This window comes from Melopsittacus undulatus, chromosome 29 (assembly GCF_012275295.1).
Source record: "Melopsittacus undulatus isolate bMelUnd1 chromosome 29, bMelUnd1.mat.Z, whole genome shotgun sequence".
Lineage (NCBI taxonomy): Eukaryota > Metazoa > Chordata > Aves > Psittaciformes > Psittaculidae > Melopsittacus > Melopsittacus undulatus.
This window is the reverse complement of record NC_047555.1, coordinates 243,555-264,977: the sequence shown is the minus strand read 5'-3', so window position 1 is coordinate 264,977 and position 21,423 is coordinate 243,555. Positions and strand designations below refer to the sequence as shown.

At 55.8% G+C, this 21,423-nt stretch overlaps 1 protein-coding gene across 4 annotated transcripts; it reads right to left on the bottom strand.

The window, feature by feature from the left end:
* Positions 1-436: 436 nt before the first annotated feature.
* Positions 437-21,115, bottom strand: RUSF1 (RUS family member 1). 4 transcript variants are annotated; one of them, XM_034072494.1, is made up of 16 exons: positions 21,062-21,115; positions 19,522-19,652; positions 18,429-18,506; positions 16,985-17,099; positions 16,291-16,336; positions 15,837-15,869; positions 14,339-14,444; positions 12,467-12,568; positions 11,364-11,434; positions 10,193-10,401; positions 9,267-9,324; positions 6,261-6,331; positions 4,739-4,858; positions 4,159-4,203; positions 1,146-1,223; positions 437-660 (listed from the first exon to the last, which is right to left on the bottom strand). In XM_034072494.1, exons 1-16 carry the CDS (start codon positions 21,075-21,077, stop codon positions 545-547), a joined length of 1,395 nt encoding a protein of 464 aa, XP_033928385.1. In that variant the 5' UTR covers positions 21,078-21,115; the 3' UTR covers positions 437-544. The 4 variants fall into 4 exon arrangements, with proteins under 4 accessions (XP_033928385.1, XP_033928384.1, XP_033928387.1 ...); XM_034072493.1 differs by lacking the exon at positions 4,159-4,203 and having other exon boundaries at positions 4,694-4,858; XM_034072496.1 differs by lacking the exons at positions 4,159-4,203; positions 9,267-9,324; positions 10,193-10,401 and having other exon boundaries at positions 4,694-4,858.
* Between the last annotated feature and the right edge of the window lie 308 nt (positions 21,116-21,423).

Genomic DNA, 21,423 nt, shown 5'->3' with positions numbered 1-21,423 from the left:
ATGGGCCCAAAATGAGCCAAAATTGCCCCAAAATGACCCAAAAATGGAGCAAAAATGACGTTAAATGGGGTTAAATGAGCCCAAAATGACCCAAAATCGCCCCAAAATCATTCAAAATTACATTAAAAGTGGTGAAATGAGCCCAAAATGACCCAAAATGCTGCAAAATGAGATTAAATGGGGGGAAATGAGCCCAAAATGACCCAAAATGGTGACAAATGACATTAAAAGTGGCCAAATGAGCCCAAAATGCCCCAAAATGAGCCCAAACACCCCAAAATCGACCAAAATGCCCCAAAATAACCCCCCGAAATCCTCAAAATCCATTAAAATGCCCCAAAACCCCTAAAATTGCCCCAAAATGTCTCAAAAAGAAGCCCCTAAACCACCTCCAAATCAACCCAAACTGCCCCAAAATGACCAAAAACACGGTTAGAAAATTGCTCATTTTTAGTAATAACCCAAAATTGGGGATTTTTGGCCCCTTCGTTGCTAAAATCCGCTGTTTTCAGCCCATTTTGGGGCTCCTTGGGGGCGGATCCGGTCACAGGGGGCGGGGCTCCTCCTTCGAGGCCCCGCCCCCTGGCCCCGCCCACTCGAGCTCCCATTGGTCGGGGGCCAGCAGGGGTCGCTGCGTCTCCCAACCGGCGGCCGCCAGCCCTGGTGACGTCACAGGGGGGTCATTGGGGGCGGGGCTGAGGGTACATCACGCGATAACACGCGATAACATGCGATATAACGCGATATCATGCGATAACACGTGATATAACACGATAACACGCGATATCACGCGATAACATGCGATATAAAACGATAACATGTGATATCACACGATATAACGCGATATCATGTGATAACAAGTGATAACATGCGATATAACACGATAACACGCGATATCATGTGATATAACACGATAACACGCGATATCATGTGATATAATACGATAACATGCAATATAACATGATAACATGCGATATCATGCGATATAATAGGATAACATGAACTAACACGTGATAACACACGATAACATGTGATAACACACTATAACACGTGATAACACGCTATATCACGTGATAACACGCTATATCACGTGATAACACGCTATATCACGTGATAACACGCTATGTCACGTGACCCCCACGTACCGTCCACAAAGGAGGGTCCCAGCGTGCGCCAGATCCTGGAGCTCTCGGCCAGGACCCCCCATGGGACAGAGCCTGGGGCTGGGGGAGGGGAAGGGAGGGAGCCGCGAATGCATCCCATAATAACCACATCCCATAATAACCATATCCCATAATAACCATATCCCATAATAACCATATCCCATAATAACCATATCCCATAATAACTACATCCCATAATAACCCCATCCCATCCCATAATACACCCAGACATCCCATAATAACCCTAACCCATCCCATAATGACCCCATGCCATAATAATCCATCCCATCCCATAATAACCCCACCCTATCCCATAATAACCCCATCCCATAATAACCACATCCCATAATACCCCCCATACATCCCATAATAACCCTATCCCATCCCATACTGACCCCATGCCATAATAATCCATCCCATCCCATAATAGCCCCATTCCATCCCATAATAACCCCATCCCATAATAACCTCTTCCCATCCCATAATACCCCCCACATCCCATAATAACCCCATCCCATCACATAATGACCCCATCCCGTAATACCCCCCATAATAATCCCCAACCCATTCCCTAATAACCCCCAATCCATCCCATAATAACCCCATTCACTCCCATAATCCCCTCCCATCCACAACCCATAATAAACCCATCCCATCCCATAATATCTCCATCCATCCCATAATAAACCCATTCCCCCTTATAATAGCCCCAGTCCTTCTTACAATAACCAATCCGATAATACCCCCATCCCATCCCATAATAATCTCATTCTCCCTATAACCCCATTGTCCCTATAATAACCCATCCCATAATAACCCCATTCCCCCATATAACTCATCCCATCCCATAATACCCCTATCCATCCCATAACCACATCCCCCCATAATAACCCCGACGCCATCCCATAATACCCCCATCCCCCCCCCTATAATAACCCCAATCCCCCTATAATAAACCCCTATAATCCATCCCATAATAGTCTCACCATGGCGACGCCGCAGCGCCCCCTGCATGCGGCGCAGGGCAGCACCCATGGGTGCTGTGGGGGGCAGGGGGGGCCCACATCCCCATCCCATAATAACCCAACCCATAATAACCCATCCCATAATAAACCCATCCCATCCCATAATAACCCAACCCATAATAACCCATCCCATCCCATAATACCCAGATCCATCCCATAATAACCACATTCCCATAATAACCCCATTCCCCCCTATAATAAACCATCCCATCCCATAATAATCCCATTCCCCCTATAACCCCATAACCCCTATAATAAACCCATATCCCCTATAATAAACCCCATGCCATCCCATAATATGCTCACCATGGCGACGCCGCAGCGCCCCCTGCATGCGGCGCAGGGCAGCACCCATGGGTGCTGTGGGGGGCAGGGGGGGGCCACATCCCCATCCCATAATAACCCATCCCATAATAACCCCATATCCCCTATAATAAACCCCATCCATCCCATAATACACTCACCATGGCGACGCCGCAGCGCCCCCTGCAGGCGGCGCAGGGCAGCACCCATGGGTGCTGTGGGGGGCAGGGGGGGGGCCCACATCCCCATCCCATAATAACCCATCCCATAATACCCCCATTCCCCTATAATAAACCCCTATAATAAACCCCTATGCCATCCCATAATAGTCTCACCATGGCGACGCCGCAGCGCCCCCTGCAGGCGGCGCAGGGCAGCACCCATGGGTGCTGTGGGGGGCAGGGGGGGCCCACATCCCCATCCCATAATAACCCATCCCATAATAACCCCATTCCCCTATAATAAACCCATATCCCCTATAATAAACCCCATGCCATCCCATAATACCCAGATCCATCCCATAATAACCCCATTCCCATAATACCCCCATTCCCCTATAATAAACCCAATACCCCCTATAATAAACCCCCATTGCCCCCCATAATAACCCCCCTATGCCATCCCATAATAGTCTCACCATGGCAACGTTGCAGCGCCCCCTGCATGCGGCGCAGGGCAGCACCCATGGGTGCTGTGGGGGGGCAGGAGGGGGGCCCACATCCCCATCCCATAATAACCCATCCCATAATAACCCATCCCATAATACCCCCATTCCCCTATAATAACCCCATATCCCCTATAATAAACCCCATATCCATCCCATAATAGGCTCACCATGGCGACGCCGCAGCGCCCCCTGCATGCGGCGCAGGGCAGCACCCATGGGTGCTGTGGGGGGCAGGGGGGGGCCCACATCCCCATCCCATAATAACCCATCCCATAATAACCCCAATCCCCCCTATAATAAACCCATATCCCCTATAATAACCCCCCTATGCCATCCCATAATAGGCTCACCATGGCGACGCCGCAGCGCCCCCTGCAGGCGGCGCAGGGCAGCACCCATGGGTGCTGTGGGGGGCAGGGGGGGCCCACATCCCCATCCCATAATAACCCATCCCATAATAACCCATCCCATAATAACCCCATATCCCCTATAATAAACCCATCCCCCCTATAATAAACCCATATCCCCTATAATAAACCCCCATCCATCCCATAATACCCATATCCATCCCATAATAGTCTCACCATGGCGACGCCGCAGCGCCCCCTGCATGCGGCGCAGGGCAGCACCCATGGGTGCTGTGGGGGGCAGGGGGGGCCCACATCCCCATCCCATAATAACCCATCCCATAATAACCCCATATCCCCTATAATAAACCCCTATAATAAACCCCTATAATCCATCCCATAATACCCCCATCCATCCCATAATAGTCTCACCATGGCGACGCCGCAGCGCCCCCTGCATGCGGCGCAGGGCAGCACCCATGGGTGCTGTGGGGGGCAGGGGGGGCCCACATCCCCATCCCATAATAACCCATCCCATAATAACCCATCCCATAATACCCCATTCCCCTATAATAAACCCCATTCCCCTATAATAAACCCCTATAATAAACCCCTATAATAAACCCCTATAATCCATCCCATAATAGGCTCACCATGGCGACGCCGCAGCGCCCCCTGCATGCGGCGCAGGGCAGCACCCATGGGTGCTGTGGGGGGCAGGGGGGGGCCCACATCCCCATCCCATAATAACCCATCCCATAATAACCCCATTCCCCCCTATAATAACCCATCCCCCCTATAATAAACCCATATCCCCTATAATAAACCCCCATCCATCCCATAATAACCCCATTCCCATAATACCCCCATTCCCTTATAATAAACCCAATCCCCCCTATAATAAACCCATATCCCCTATAATAAACCCCATTACCCCCTATAATAAACCCCAGATCCATCCCATAATACCCCCCTATGCCATCCCATAATATGCTCACCATGACGACGCCGCAGCGCCCCCTGCATGAGGCGCAGGGCAGCACCTATGGGTGCTGTGGGGGGCAGGGGGGGGCCCACATCCCCATCCCATAATAACCCATCCCATAATAACCCATCCCATAATAACCCCATTCCCCTATAATAAACCCCTATAATAAACCCCTATAATCCATCCCATAATAGTCTCACCATGGCAACGCCGCAGCGCCCCCTGCATGCGGCGCAGGGCAGCACCCATGGGTGCTGTGGGGGGCAGGGGGGGCCCCAGCAGCTCCTCCAGCAGCAGGGCATGGGCGCAGGCCAACAATGGGGTGCTGGGGGGGGACCCCCGGCGCAGGCCGACCCCCACCCAGCCTGCAATGGGGGGGGACCCATGGGGGATGAGGGCATCCTATGGGGGCACCCTATGGGGGTCCCTATGGGAGACCTCTATGGGTGCTGGGTGCCCCCTATAGGGGACCTCTATGGGAGATCCTTATGGGTGCCCACTATGGGTGTCCCTATGGGAGACCCCTATTGAAGATCCTTATGGGTGCCCCCTATGGCAGACCCCTATGGGTGATGGGTGACCCCTGTGGGTGCTCTCTATGGGTGCCCCTACAGGAGACTTTTATGGGTTCCTCCCTATAGGAAACCCCTATGGGTGCTGGGTGATCTCTATGGGTGATGGGAGACCCCTATGGGTGTTCCCTATAGGAGAGCCTTATGGGTGCCCCCTATGGGTGCTGGGTGCCCCTATAGGAGACCCCTATGGGTGCCCCTATAGGAGACCCTTATGGGAGACCCCTATGGGTGCCCCTATAGGAGACCCTTATGGGAGACCCCTATGGGTGCCCCTATAGGAGACCCTTATGGGAGACCCCTATGGGTGCCCCCTATGGGAGATCCTTATGGGTGCCCCCTATGGGTGCTGGGTGACCCCTAAGTGTGCTGGGGACACCCTATGGGTAATGGGTGACCCCTATGGGTGCCCCTATGGGAGACTCTTATGGGTGCCCCCAATGGGCGATCCTTATGAGTACCACCTATGCGTGCCCCTACAGGAGACCCCTATGGGTGCCCCCATAGGAGATCCTTATGGGTACCCCCTATAAAAGACCCTTATGGGTGCAGGATGATCCCTATGGGTGCCCCTATGGCTGCTGTATGACCCTATGGGTGCAGGATGACCCCTATGGGTGCTGTATGACCCTATGGGTGCTGTATACCCCTATGGGTGCTGTATACCCCTATGGGTGCAGGATGACCCCTATGTGTGCAGGATGACACCCATGGGTGCAGGATGACCCCATGGGTGCTGTATCCCCCCTATGGGTGCAGGATGACCCCTATGGGTGCTGTATACCCCTATGGGTGCAGGATGACACCCATGGGTGCAGGATGACCCCCATGGGTGCAGGATGACCCCATGGGTGCTGTATCCCCCCTATGGGTGCAGGATGACCCCTATGGGTGCTGTATACCCCTATGGGTGCTGTATACCCCTATGGGTGCAGGATGACACCCATGGGTGCAGGATGACCCCCATGGGTGCAGGATGACCCCATGGGTGCTGTATCCCCCCTATGGGTGCAGGATGACCCCTATGGGTGCTGTATACCCCTATGGGTGCTGTATACCCCTATGGGTGCAGGATGACCCCTATGGGTGCTGTATACCCCTATGGGTGCTGTATACCCCTATGGGTGCTGTATACCCCTATGGGTGCAGGATGACCCCATGGGTGCAGGATGACACCCATGGGTGCTGTACCCACCTTCCTCAGGCCTCAGCACAATCAGGTACTGCTCAGGGCTGCACTCAATGGCCTTCAGCAGCTCAGCCTCGCTATGGGGCAGGAAGGATGGGTGCTGGGTCCGCCCCACACATGGGGTTCCATAGGGTCCCATTGGGTGCTGAGCCCCCATAGGGTCCCATTGGGTGCTGAGCCCCCATAGGGTCCCATTGGCTGCTGATCTCACCCCATTGATCCCCATTGGCTGCTGACCTCACCCCATTGATCCCCATTGGGTGCTGAGCCCCCCATTGATCCCCATTGGTGCTGAGCCCCCCATTGATCCCCATTGGCTGCTGATCTCACCCCATTGATCCCCATTGGCTGCTGACCTCACCCCATTGATCCCCATTGGCTGCTGAGCCCCCATTGATCCCCATTGGCTGCTGATCTCACCCCATTGATCCCCATTGGCTGCTGACCTCCCCCCATTGATCCCATTGGCTGCTGATCTCACCCCATTGATCCCCATTGGGTGCTGATCTCACCCCATTGATCCCCATTGGCTGCTGACCTCACCCCATTGATCCCCATTGGCTGCTGATCTCCCCCCATTGATCCCCATTGGGTGCTGACCTCACCCCATTGATCCCATTGGCTGCTGACCTCACCCCATTGATCCCCATTGGCTGCTGACCTCACCCCATTGATCCCCATTGGCTGCTGAGCCCCCCATTGATCCCCATTGGCTGCTGACCTCCCCCCATTGATCCCCATTGGCTGCTGATCTCACCCCATTGATCCCCATTGGCTGCTGATCTCACCCCATTGATCCCCATTGGCTGCTGATCTCCCCCCATTGATCCCCATTGGCTGCTGTTCTCACCCCATTGATCCCCATTGGATGCTGACCTCACCCCATTGATCCCCATTGGCTGCTGAGCTCCCCATTGATCCCCATTGGCTGCTGACCTCACCCCATTGATCCCCATTGGCTGCTGATCTCACCCCATTGATCCCCATTGGCTGCTGACCTCACCCCATTGATCCCCATTGGCTGCTGAGCCCCCATTGGATGCTGACCTCACCCCATTGATCCCCATTGGCTGCTGAGCCCCCCATTGATCCCATTGGCTGCTGATCTCACCCCATTGATCCCCATTGGCTGCTGACCTCACCCCATTGATCCCCATTGGGTGCTGATCTCACCCCATTGATCCCCATTGGGTGCTGATCTCACCCCATTGATCCCCATTGGCTGCTGACCTCACCCTATTGATCCCCATTGGCTGCTGACCCCCCCATTGATTCCCATTGGCTGCTGAGGTCCCCATTGATCCCCATTGGCTGCTGACCTCACCCTATTGATCCCCATTGGCTGCTGACCTCACCCCATTGATCCCCATTGGCTGCTGACCTCACCCCATTGATCCCTATTGGCTGCTGACCTCACCCCATTGATCCCCATTGGCTGCTGATCTCACCCCATTGATCCCCATTGGCTGCTGACCTCACCCCATTGATCCCCATTGGCTGCTGACCTCACCCCATTGATCCCCATTGGCTGCTGGTCTCACCCCATTGATCCCCATTGGCTGCTGATCTCACCCCATTGATCCCCATTGGCTGCTGACCTCCCCCCATTGATCCCCATTGGGTGCTGACCTCCCCCCATTGATCCCCATTGGCTGCTGATCTCCCCCCATTGATCCCCATTGGGTGCTGACCTCACCCCATTGATCCCATTGGCTGCTGACCTCACCCCATTGATCCCCATTGGCTGCTGACCTCACCCCATTGATCCCATTGGCTGCTGATCTCACCCCATTGATCCCCATTGGCTGCTGACCTAACCCCATTGATCCCCATTGGCTGCTGAGCCCCCATTGATCCCCATTGGCTGCTGACCTCACCCCATTGATCCCCATTGGCTGCTGAGCCCCCGATTGATCCCCATTGGCTGCTGACCTCACCCCATTGATCCCCATTGGCTGCTGAGTCCCCCATTGATCCCCATTGGCTGCTGACCTCACCCCATTGATCCCCATTGGCTGCTGACCTCACCCCATTGATCCCCATTGGCTGCTGACCTCACCCCATTGATCCCATTGGCTGCTGATCTCACCCCATTGATCCCCATTGGCTGCTGACCTAACCCCATTGATCCCCATTGGCTGCTGAGCCCCCATTGATCCCCATTGGCTGCTGACCTCACCCCATTGATCCCCATTGGCTGCTGAGCCCCCGATTGATCCCCATTGGCTGCTGACCTCACCCCATTGATCCCCATTGGCTGCTGAGTCCCCCATTGATCCCCATTGGCTGCTGACCTCACCCCATTGATCCCCATTGGCTGCTGAGCTCCCCCCATTGATCCCCATTGGCTGCTGACCTCACCCCATTGATCCCCATTGGCTGCTGACCTCCCCCCATTGATCCCCATTGGCTGCTGACCTCCCCCCATTGATCCCCATTGGCTGCTGACCTCCCCCCATTGATCCCCATTGGCTGCTGACCTCACCCCATTGATCCCCATTGGCTGCTGACCTCACCCCGTTGATCCCCATTGGCTGCTGATCTCCCCCCATTGATCCCCATTGGCTGCTGACCTCACCCCATTGATCCCCATTGGCTGCTGACCTCACCCCATTGATCCCCATTGGGTGCTGATCTCACCCCATTGATCCCCATTGGCTGCTGACCTCACCCCATTGATCCCCATTGGCTGCTGATCTCCCCCCATTGATCCCCATTGGCTGCTGATCTCCCCCCATTGATCCCCATTGGCTGCTGATCTCACCCCATTGATCCCCATTGGCTGCTGATCTCACCCCATTGATCCCCATTGGCTGCTGATCTCCCCCCATTGATCCCCATTGGCTGCTGATCTCACCCCATTGATCCCCATTGGCTGCTGACCTCACCCCATTGATCCCCATTGGCTGCTGACCTCACCCCATTGATCCCCATTGGCTGCTGGTCTCACCCCATTGATCCCCATTGGCTGCTGACCTCACCCCATTGATCCCCATTGGCTGCTGGACTCACCTCTTGACCAATCGGTGCAGGGGGGCACCCAAGTGGAGGTGCAGGCGGGTGCTGAAGCCTGGGGGGGATGGGTGACGTCACGACGACGTCATGATGACGTCATTGTGACGTCACGGGGACAGGGAGAACACATAGGGGTACATAGGGTGGTGTAGGGATGTGATGGGTGACGGGGGGGGACAATGGGTGCCATTGGGGGGGTATCACCCATTGGGTGTCATGGGGGGGGTTGATGTCCCATTGGGTGTCATTGGGTGCCATTACATCCCATTGGGTGCCATTAGAACCCATTAGATCCCATTAGTTCCCATTGGATCCCATTGGGTGCCATTAGATCCCATTGAGTCCCATCAGATCCCATTGGGTGCCATTAGATCCCATTGAGTCCCATCAGATCCCATTGGGTGCCATTAGATCCCATTGAGTCCCATCAGATCCCATTGGGTGCCATTAGATCCCATTGGGTGCCATTAGATCCCATCAGATCCCATTGAGTGCCATTGGATCCCATTACATCCCATTTGGTGCCATTAGATCCCATTGAGTCCCATCAGATCCCATTAGATCCCGTCAGATCCTATTGAATCCCATTGGATCCCATTGGGTGCCATTAGATCCCATTGAATCCCATCAGATCCTATTGAATCCCATTGATTCTGATCAGATCCCATAATATCCCATTGAATCCCATCAGATCCCATTAAATCCCATTGAATCCCATCAGACCCCATGAAATCCCATTGATCCCCATTGAATCCCATCAGATCCCATTGATTCCCATCAGACCCCATTAAATCCCATTATATCCCATTGATCCCCATCAGATCCCATTGATTCCCATCAGATCCCATTGGATCCCATTAAATCCCATTACATCCCATAGATCCCATTACATCCCATTGATCCCCATTGACCCCATCACTCACCCGGCAGCAGCGGCTCCCGCGGGTTCACCTCCTCGGGGGCGGGGACAGCGAAGGCTCCGCCCCCTCCCCTGGCCCCGCCCCTCAAGGCCCCGCCCACCGCCAGCCGGAGGCGGGGCCTGTTGAGGCTGCGCAGGCGCAGAGCCCCCACCGCCCGCACGTTGGCGATCACGTGGGTCACCAGCAGCAGCGTCACCACCCCCCACGTGAGCCTGCGGCCAATGGGAGGAGAGCTTAGAAGCCCATTGAGCCAATGGGAGGGGAGCTCAGAGCCCCATTGAGCCAATGGGAGGGGAGCTTAGAACACCATTGAGCCAATGGGGGCGGAGCTTAGAACACCATTGAGCCAATGGGAACGGAGCTTAGAACCCCGTTGAGCCAATGGGAGGGGAGCTTAGAACACCATTGAGCCAATGGGAGGGGAGCTCAAGCCCCGTTGAGCCAATGGGAGGGGAGATCAGAGCCCCGTTGAGCCAATGGGAGGGGAGGTTAGAACCCTATAGAGCCAATAGGGAGGGACCCCAAACCCCATTGAGTCAATGGGAAGGGAGCTCAGAACCACATTGAGCCAATGGGAGGGGAGATCAGAACCCCATTGAGCCAATGGGAGGGACCCCAAACCCCATTGAGCCAATAGGGAGGGACCCCAAACCCCATTGAGCCAATGGGAGAGGACCTCAAACCCCATTGAGCCAATGGGGGGAACCCCAAAACCCCATAGAGCCAATAGGGAGGGACCCCAAAACCCCATTAAGCCAATGGGAGAACCCCAAAACCCCATAGAGCCAATAGGGAGAGACCCCAAAACCCCACTGAGCCAATGGGGAGGGACCCCAAAACCTCATTGAGCCAATGGGGAGGGACCCCAAAACCCCATTGAGCCAATAGGGAAGGACCCTAAAACCCCATTGAGCCAATGGGGAGGGACCCCAAAACCCCATTGGGCCAATGGGGGGAGCCCCAAACCCCATTGAGCCAATGGGAGAGGACCCCAAACCCCATAGAACCAATGGGGGAGCCCCAACCCCCCCCCCCCCCATAGCCCCTATTGTGGCCCCCGCTCCATTCATCCCCATTGAAGCCCCGCCCCTCCCCTTGACCACGCCCCCCAGCCAATCAGCGCCCAGCTCTCGTTAGACCACGCCCCCTCCCTCCCTTTGGCCCCGCCCCTTACCACGGCCGCCCCTCCAGCGCCGGCAGCAGCAGCAGGGACAGCAGCAGCCCCAGCCCATTCACCAGCGTCTCCTGCCCAGTAACACCAGTATAACACCAGTATAGACCAGTATGGCACCAGTATGGCACCAGTATAACACCAGTATGGCACCAGTATGGCACCAGTATAACATCAGTATGGCACCAGTATAACACCAGTATGGCACCAGTATGGCACCAGTATAACACCAGTATGGCACCAGTATGGCACCAGTATAACATCAGTATGGCACCAGTATAACACCAGTATGGCACCAGTATGGCACCAGTATGGCACCAGTATAACACCAGTATGGAACCAGTATGGCACCAGTATAACACCAGTATTACACCAGTATGGCACCAGTATAACACAACACCAGTATAGAACCAGTATAGGACCAGTATAACATCAGTATGGCACCAGTATAACAACAGTATGGCACCAGTATGACACCAGTATAACACAACACCAGTATAGGACCAGTATAGGATCAGTATAACAACAGTATGACACCAGTATAACATCAGTATGGCACCAGTATAACACCAGTATGGCACCAGTATGGCCACGGTAACTCCAGTATGGCCCCAAATACCCCATTATGGCCCCAATTATCTCATTAATGTCCCTTAATTCCCATTCACACCGGTATAACACCAGTATAACACCAGTTTGGCACCAATATAGCACCAGTATAGGACCAGTATGGCCCCAATTACCCCATTATAGCCCCAATTATCCCACTAATGCCCCTTAATTCCCATTCACATCAGTATAACACCAGTATAGCACCAGTATGGCTCCAATACAGCACCAGTATAGGACCAGTATGGCCCCAATTATCCCATTATAGCCCCAATTACCCCATTAATGCCCATTAATTCCCAGTCACACCAGTATAGCACCAATATGGCACCAGTATAGCACCAGTATGGCCCCAATTACCCCATTATGGCCCCAATTACCCCCCCAATGCCCCTTAATTTACCCCCCCACCACCTCCAAAGGCCTTTATAGAGCTCCCAGTTCATCCCAGTTCATCCCAGTTCATCCCAGTTCATCCCAGTTCACCCCAGTCCCACCTGGCTGCTGTCCTTGGCGGCCACCTCAGCCACGTTGTCCCTGCGGGCCTGGTGCACGGCCAGAGCAGTGCGGGTGGCACCGCCAGCGACCCCCACCACGCACTGGGGGACCAGTAGGGACCAGTATGGACCAGTATGGACCAGTATGGACTGGTATGGACTGGTACACACCAGTAAATCACTCCACTGCACACCAATGTCATCCTCATCGCACACTGGGACCATACCAGTTCAAACCAGTATAAACCAGTATGGACCAGTACACACCAATACATCACTCCAATGCACACCAATACCATCCTCATCACACACTGGGACCATACCAGTTCAAACCAGTATAAACCAGTATGGACCAGTATGGACCAGTACATACCAGTACATCACTCCAATGCACACCAATACCATCCTCATCACACACTGGGACCATACCAGTTCAAACCAGTATAAACCAGTATGGACCAGTATGGACCAGTACGCACCAGTACATCACTCCAATGCACACCAATGCCATTCTCATCACACACTGGGACCACACCAGTTCAAACCAGTATAGACCAGTACACACCAGTACATCACACCAATGCACACCAATACGCACCAGTGCCATTCTCATCGCACACTGGGACCACACCAGTTCAAACCAGTATGGACCAGTACACACCCGCACATCACACCAATACCCACCCATACACAACACTTCCAGCCCCACCACGCACCGGGACACCAGCATGGCCCAGTATAAACCAGTATAGACCAGTATAGACCAGGTACACACCAGCGTCACCCCCAGCACACACCAGTGCACACCAATATCCCCCAGTCCACTCCTGTGTTGTCCCGCTTCCCACCCCAGTACCCTCCATTAACCCCCATTGCCCCCCACTGACCCCATTGCCCCCCATTATGCCCCCATTGACCCCATTACCCCCCCATTGCAGCATTGCCACCATTATCCCCCCAACTGCCCCCATTACTCCCCCATTGCCCCCCTATTGCCCCCCATTACCCCCCACTGACCCCATTGCCCCCCTTTGCTCCCATTACCCCTTATTACCCCATTGCCCCCTATTATGCCCATTATCCCCCATTGACCCCATTGCCCCCCATTGTCCCATTACCCCCTTTGACCCCATTACCCCCACACTGAACCAATTGCCCCCCATTGTCCCCATTACCCCCCCATTAACCCCATTCACCCCATTACCCCCTATTGACCCCATTACCATCCCATTACCCTATTGCCCCCATTACCCCTCTATTACCCCCATTACCCCTCTATTACCCCCATTACCCCCCCATTGCCCTCCATTGCCCCCCATTGACCCCACTACCATCCCATTACCCTATTGCTCCCATTGACCCCATTAACCCCCTATTGCCCCCCATTGTCCCATTACCCCCCATTGCCCCCCATTACCCCCCCATGACCACCCCATTGACCCCATTACCCCCCCATTGCCCCCTTACCATCCCATTACCCTATTGCCCCCATTAACCCCCTATTGCCCACCATTGTCCCATTACCCCCCCATTGCCCCCACTACCCCCCTATTACCCCCTCATTGCCCTCCCATTGCCCCATTACCATCCTATTACCCTATTGCCCCCATTGTCCCATTACCCCCTCATTGCCCCCATTACCCCCCCATTGCCCCCATTACCCCCCCATTGACCCCATTACTGCCCCACTGACCTCATTGCCCCCCATTACCCCTAATTACCCCCCTACTGCCCCCCATTACCCTCCATTGCCCCCATTACCCCCCCATTGCCCCTATTACCCCCCCATTAACCCCAATTGCCCCCCATTGACCCCATTGCCCCAAGCCCCGCCCCCCTCCCGTGACGTCACGCGGTGGGCGTGGCCGCCACCTTGCCCGCCGCCGCCAGCGTCAGGAGGGCGGGGCCAGCGCGGGGCCAATCAGGTGCCAGCAGCTCCAGCAGCAGCGCCGCGTCATTGATGACGTCAGCGGCCAGCCTGGGCGGGGCCAAGGGGAGAGGGGGCGGGGCTTGAGGGCGAGGGGAGCCAATGGGAGAAGGGGAGGGGCTTGAGGGAGGGGCGGAGCCAATGGGAGAAGGGGAGGGGCTTGAGGGAGGGGCGGAGCCAATGGGAGAAGGGGAGGGGCTTGAGGGCGAGAGGAGCCAATGGGAGAAGGGGAGGGGCTTGTAGGGAGAGGAGCCAATGGGAGAAGGGGAGGGGCTTGAGGGAGGGGCGGAACCAATGGGAGAAGGGGAGGGGCTTGGGGGAGGGGCTTGAGGAGCCAATGGGAGAAGGGGAGGGGCTTGAGGGCGAGAGGAGCCAATGGGAGAAGGGGAGGGGCTTGAGGGAGGGGTGGAGCCAATGGGAGAAGGGGAGGGGCTTGAGGGAGGGGCGGAGCCAATGGGAGAAGGGGAGGGGCTTGAGGGAGGGGCGGAGCCAATGGGAGAAGGGGAGGGGCTTGAGGGAGGGGCGGAGCCAATGGGAGAAGGGGAGGGCCTTGAGGAGCCAATGGGAGAAGGGGAGGGGCTTGAGGGAGGGGAGGAGCCAATGGGAGAAGGGGAGGGGCTTGAGGGAGGGGCGGGGCCAATGGGAGAAGGGGAGGGGCTTAAGGGTGAGGGGCGGAGCCAATGGGAGAAGGGGAGGGGCTTGGGGTGAGAGGAGCCAATGGGAGAAGGGGAGGGGCTTGGGGTGAGAGGAGCCAATGGGAGAAGGGGAGGGGCTTGGGGTGAGAGGAGCCAATGGGAGAAGTGGAGGGGCTTGAGGGCGAGAGGAGCCAATGGGGAGCGAGCAGGGCGGAGGGGGCGGGGCTTGGGGAGGGTCAATGGGGAGGGGGAGGGGCTTGAGGACGAGAGGAGCCAATGGGATAAGGGGAGGGGCTTGAGGGAGGGGCGGAGCCAATGGGAGAAGGGGAGGGGCTTGAGGGTCAGAGGAGCCAATGGGGAGCGAGCAGGGAGGAGGGGGCGGGGCTTGGGGAGGCATCAATGGGGAGGGGCGGGGCTTAGAGAAGGGGCGGGGCTTGAGGGTGAGAGGAGCCAATGGGAGAAGGGGAGGGGCTTGAGGGAGGGGCGGGGCCAATGGGAGAAGGGGAGGGGCTTGGGGGAGGGGAGGAGCCAATGGGAGAAGGGGAGGGGCTTGAGGCGAGAGGAGCCAATGGGAGAAGGGGAGGGGCTTGAGGGTGAGAGGAGCCAATGGGAGAAGGGGAGGGGCTTGAGGGAGAGAGGAGCCAATGGGAGAAGGGGAGGGGCTTGAGGGAGGGGCGGAGCCAATGGGAGAAGGGGAGGGGCTTGAGGGTGAGAGGAGCCAATAGGGAGCGAGCAGGGTGGAGGGGGCGGGGCTTGGGGGGCATCAATGGGGAGGGGGCGGGGCTTAGGGAAGGGGGCGGGGCCTCACCGCCATTGCTTGGCCTCGCAGTCCAGGCGGCTCCTATGGGAGGGGGGAACCAGTAAGGACCAGTAAGGATCAATAGGGCCCAGTATGGACCAGTAAGGACCAATAAGGTCCCAGTAAGGACCAATAGGGCCCAATATAGATTAGTACGGTCCCAGTAAGGACCAGTAAGGGCCCAGTAAGGACCAATAGAGCCCAATATAGACCAGTACAGTCCCAGTAAGAACCAGTGAGGGCCCAATACAGTCCCAATAAGGACCAGGAAGGGCCCAGTAAGGATCAATAGGTCCCAATATGGACCAATAAAGTCCCAATAAGGACCAGTGCTCCCCTCCCATTGACTCCCATTGCTCCCAGTACATCCCAGTTCATCCAAGTGCCACATCCCAGTACATCCCAGTGCATCCCAGTTCATCCCAGTACATCCCAGTTCATCCCAGTTTATCCCAGTGCTCACCCTTGCAGGTAGGTGAATGTGATTCTCGTCACCATCCCTACCCCATCTGTGGGTGACACAAGTTTGGGGTGAAAAAGGGGGATTTTGGGTTAAAACAGGGGTTTTGGGGTGAAAATGGGGGATTTTGGGTCAAAAAGTGGTTTTGAGGTGAGAAAGGTGGATTTTGGGTCAAAAAAGGGGTTTTGGGGTGAAAAATGGGGATTTTGGGTTAAAAAAGGGATTTGGGGTTAAAAAGAGGATTTTTGGGGTTGCTGGATCCATTATTTGGGTAGTTTGGGGCTGGAAAGGGCCATTTTTGGGGTGAAACAGTGGGTTTTTGGGGTCACCGGATCCATTTTTGGGTTGAAAATAGGTGTTTTTGGGGTCACCAGATCCATTTTTGGGGTCAAACTGGGGGTTTTTGGGGTCCCCAGATCCATTTTTGGGGTCAAACTGGGGTTTTTTGGGTTGCCAGACTCATTTTTGGGGTGAAACTGGGGGTTTTTGGGGTCGCCAGATCCATTTTTGGGGTGAAACCGGGTGTTTTTGGGGTCACCAGATCCATTTTTGGGTTGAAAACAGGTGTTTTTGGGGTCGCCAGATCCATTTTTGGGGTCAAACTGGGGGTTTTCGGGGTCGCCGGATCCATTTTTGGGGGTTTCGGGGCCGTACGAGGCCGTTTTTGGGTTGAAAATGTGTGTTTTTGGGCACTGACCCCGCAGCAGCCAGGTGAGGGTGGCTCCGGTGACGGTGGCGGCTCCATCACCAACCCCCATGGCCTGAAGCACAGAGCGAGCGGAGAGAGAGGAGCAGAGGGAGGAGCAGAGAGCCTGGAACAGCCGGATACAACCGGATGGAACCGGATACAATAGAACCAGATACAACCGGATACAGCCGGATACAGAACTGGACACAACCAGATACAGAACAGCCGGATACAACCGGATGGAATCGGGTACAACCGGATATAGAACCAGATACAACCGGATACAACTGGATACAACCGGATACTGAACAACTGGATACAGACGGATATAGATGGATGGAACCGGATACAGAACAACCGGATATAACCAGATACAACCGGATACAGCCAGATACAGACGCATGGAACCGGATACAACCGGATACTGAACATCCGGATACAGCCGGACACAACCGGATACAACCGAATAGAACCGGATACTGAACAACCAGATATAACCAGATACAACCGGATACAACCTATACAACTGGATACAGAACAACTGGATGCAACTGGATCTGACCTGATACAACCAGATACAGAATAACCGGATACAGAACAACCGGATACAACCGGATACAGAACCGGAAACAACCGGATACAACCAACTGCACACCCATTATAACCATTGACTCCCAATCCCACCTCCCATTACTCCCACTTCCCACCCCCTTGTTCCCAGTTCAATCCCATTGCTCCCAGTTCAATCCCACTTCAATCCCAGTTCAATCCCAGTTCAATCCCATTGCTCCCAGTTCAATCCCATTACTCCCAGTTCAATCCCAGTTCAATCCCATTGCTCCCAGTTCAATCCCATTACTCCCAGTTCAATCCCATTACTCCCAGTTCAATCCCATTGCTCCCAGTTCAATCCCAGTTCAATCCCATTGCTCCCAGTTCAATCCCATTGCTCCCAGTTCAATCCCAGTGCTCCCAGTTCAATCCCACTTCAATCCCAGTTCAATCCCATTGCTCCCAGTTCAATTCCAGTGCTCCCAGTTCAATCCCACTTCAATCCCAGTTCAATCCCATTGTTCCCAGTTCAATCCCATTGTTCCCAGTTCAATCCCAGACCTCCCCATTGTTCCCAGTTCAATCCCAGTTCCTCCCCATTACTCCCAGACCCCTCATTGCTCCCAGTACAATCCCATTGTTCCCCGTTCAATCCCAGTGCTCCCAGTTCAATCCCATTACTCCCAGTTCAATCCCAGACCCCTCATTGCTCCCAGTTCAATCCCATTGTTCCCAGTTCAATCCCATTGCTCCCAATTCAATCCCACTTCAATCCCAGTTCAATCCCATTGTTCTCAGTTCAATCCCATTGTTCCCAGTTCAATGCCATTGTTCCCAGTTCAATCACATTGTTCCCAGTTCAATCCCATTGCTCCCAGTACAATCCCAGTGCTCCCAGTACCTGCAGCGAGTCCCAGCACTGGTACTGGAGGTAATCGGGGCTCACACTATGGGGGTACCCCTGGGGCAGCAGCACCCGCTGGGGGGGGGGGCATTGATCACTATGGGCCCCATAGGCACCAATACCCCCCCATAGAGCCCTATGCACCCTATTGATCCCTATGGATCCCATAGGCAGCAATGCCCCCCCCATTAACCCCTATGGATGCCACTGATGCCAATACTCCTCCCATGGACCCCAATACCCTCACTGCCATTGACCCCTATGGACCCCATTGACATCAATACCCCCTCTATTACCCCCTATGGACCCCATTGACCCCAATAGCTCCCCCCATTGACCCCTATGGACTCCATTGCCCCCTATGGACCCCACTGATCTTCATTGCCCCCTATGGATGCCAGTATCTCCCTTCACTGACCCCTATGGACCCCACTGACCCCTATGGACCCCATTGCCCACCCCCCCATCAATCCCTATGGACTCTATTGATTCCTATGGACCCCATTGATCCCTATGGACCCTATTGCCCCCCATTGCCCCCTATGCACCTCATTGCCCCCTATGGACCCCATTGCCCCCTATGGGCCCAACTGCCCCCCATGGACCCCACTGCCCCCCATTGCTCCCCATTGCCTCCTATGGACCCCATTGCCCCCCATTGCTCCCTATGGACCCCATTGCCCCCCATTGATCCCTATGGACCCCATAGCCCCCCATTGACCCCCATTCACCCCCCCATTGATCCCCATTGCCCCCCATAGATGCCTATGGACCCCATAGCCCCCCACTGACCCCCATTCACCCCCCCATTGATCCCTATGGACCCCATAGCCCCCCATTGACCCCCATTCACCCCCCCATTGATCCCCATTGCCCCCCATAGATGCCTATGGACCCCATAGCCCCCCACTGACCCCCATTCACCCCCCCATTGCCCCCTATGGGCCCCATTGCCCCCCATGGACCCCACTGCCCCCCATTGCTCCCCATTGACCCCTATGGGCCCCATTGATCCCTATGGACCCCATTGCCCCCCACTGATCCCTATGTGCCCCATAGCCCCCTATGGTCCCCCTTTCCCCCCCCTCACCATCAGCACTTGGTTGATCCCAGTCCCTGCTCGGGCCCCAGGGGGGCGGAGCCTCAGGAGCCCCCCCCGGGGGTCCCCCTGGTACCACGTGACCTCCTGGGACCCCCACAGCTCCCGGCACAGGGGGGGGGCTGGGGGGGAGGGGTCAATGGGGTCAATGGGGTCAATGGGGGGGCAATGGGGTCCATAGGGATCAATGGGGCCCATAGGGGACAATGGGGGGGTAATGGGGGGGGGAATGGGGGTGAATGGGGGGCAATGGGGATCAATGGGGGTCAATGGGGTCCATAGGGGGCAATGGGGCCCATAGGGATCAATGGGGATCAATGGGGGTCAATGGGGTCCATAGGGGGCAATGGGGTCCATAGGGATCAATGGGGGTCAATGGGGGTCAAGGGGGGGTAATGGGGGGGGGAATGGGGGTGAATAGGGGGCAATGGGGATCAATGGGGGTCAATGGGGTCCATAGGGGGCAATGGGGTCCATAGGGATCAATGGGGGTCAATGGGGGGGGGGGTAATGGGAGTCAATGGGGGGTAATGGGGATCAATGGGGGGGCAATGGGGGTCAATGGGGTCCATAGGGGTTAATGGGGGCAATGGGTTGGTAATGGGAGGGTAATGGTGAATGGGGGGTAATGGGGGGGTAATAAGGGGGTAATGGGGGTCAATGGGGGTAATAGGGTCAATGGGGGCAATGGGGGGGTAATAGGGGGGTAATGGGGGTCAATGGGGGGTAATGGGGATCAATGGGGGGGTAATAGGGGTGAATGGGGGTGAAAGGGGGGCAATGGGGGCTGAATGGGGGTTAATGGGGGTCAGTGGGAGGTAATGGGGGGGTAATGGGGGTCAATGGGGGGTAATGCGGATCAATGGGGGGTAATGGGGGTCAATGGGGATCAATGGGGGGCAATGGGGGGTGAATGGGGGTTAATGGGGGTCAATGGGAGGTAATGGGGGGGTAATGAGGGTATTGGGGTCAATGGGGGCCAATGGGGTGAATGAGGGGCAACGGGGGAGGTAATGGGGGGGTAATGGAGGTGAATGGGGGTGTAATGGGGGGTAATAGGGGGGTACTGGGGGTGAATGGGGGGTTAATGGGGGGTAATGGGACGTAATGGGGGTCAATGGGGGGCAATGGGGGGCAATGGGGGTCAATGGAGGTAATGGGGGAAATGGAGGGTTAATGGGGGGGTAAAGGGGGGTGAATGGGGGGTAATGGGGGTCAATGGGGGTTTAATGGGGGCTAATGGGGATAATGGGGGGGTAATGGGGGTAATAGGGGGGCAATGGGGTCAATGGGGGGGAAATGGGAAGGGTAATGGGGGGCAATGGGGGGGTAATGGAGGTGAATGGGGAGGTAATGGGAGGCAATAGGGGGTAATAGGGATCAATGGGGGGGTAATGGGGATCAATGGGGATCAATGGGGATCAATGGGATCAATGGGGATCAATGGGGTCACGTCTGGTTCCCAGGGGGTCACGTGTGGGGCCGGGAGGGTCACGTGAGGGTCCCACCTCCCCCCCCCCCCCCTTGGTACCCTCCGGCGGCTCCATCGGCGTCGCTGCCGCCGCGGGGGCTGACGGGAAGGGGCGGGGCCTGGGGGCGACTTCCGGCCGGAAGTAACCGTAGAGACGCTCTAGCAGCGAGGTCCTCCAGCTCTATGGTACCCATTGGGAACAATGGGACCTCGGTCCTCCAGCTCTATGGTAACCATAGAGACGCTCTAGCAGCCAGGTCCTCCAGCTCTATGGTACCCATAGAGACCAATGGCACCTCAGTCCTCCAGCTCTATGGTACCCATTGGGCACAATGGGCTCATGGTCCTCCAGGTCTATGGTAACCATAGAGACACTCTAGCAGCCAGGTCCTCCAGCTCTATGGTACCCATAGAGAACAATG

Bases quoted from the DNA above. Each gene is read 5' to 3' on its own strand.
- RUSF1 (XM_034072493.1), bottom strand. The intron at 12,569-14,338 runs GTGGCGGCCACG...CTGGTCCCCCAG, and splicing joins CGCTGGCGGCGGCGGGCAAG to TGCGTGGTGGGGGTCGCTGG. The intron at 9,325-10,192 runs GTGAGTGATGGG...CATCCCCCCCAG, and splicing joins GCGGGAGCCGCTGCTGCCGG to GCTTCAGCACCCGCCTGCAC.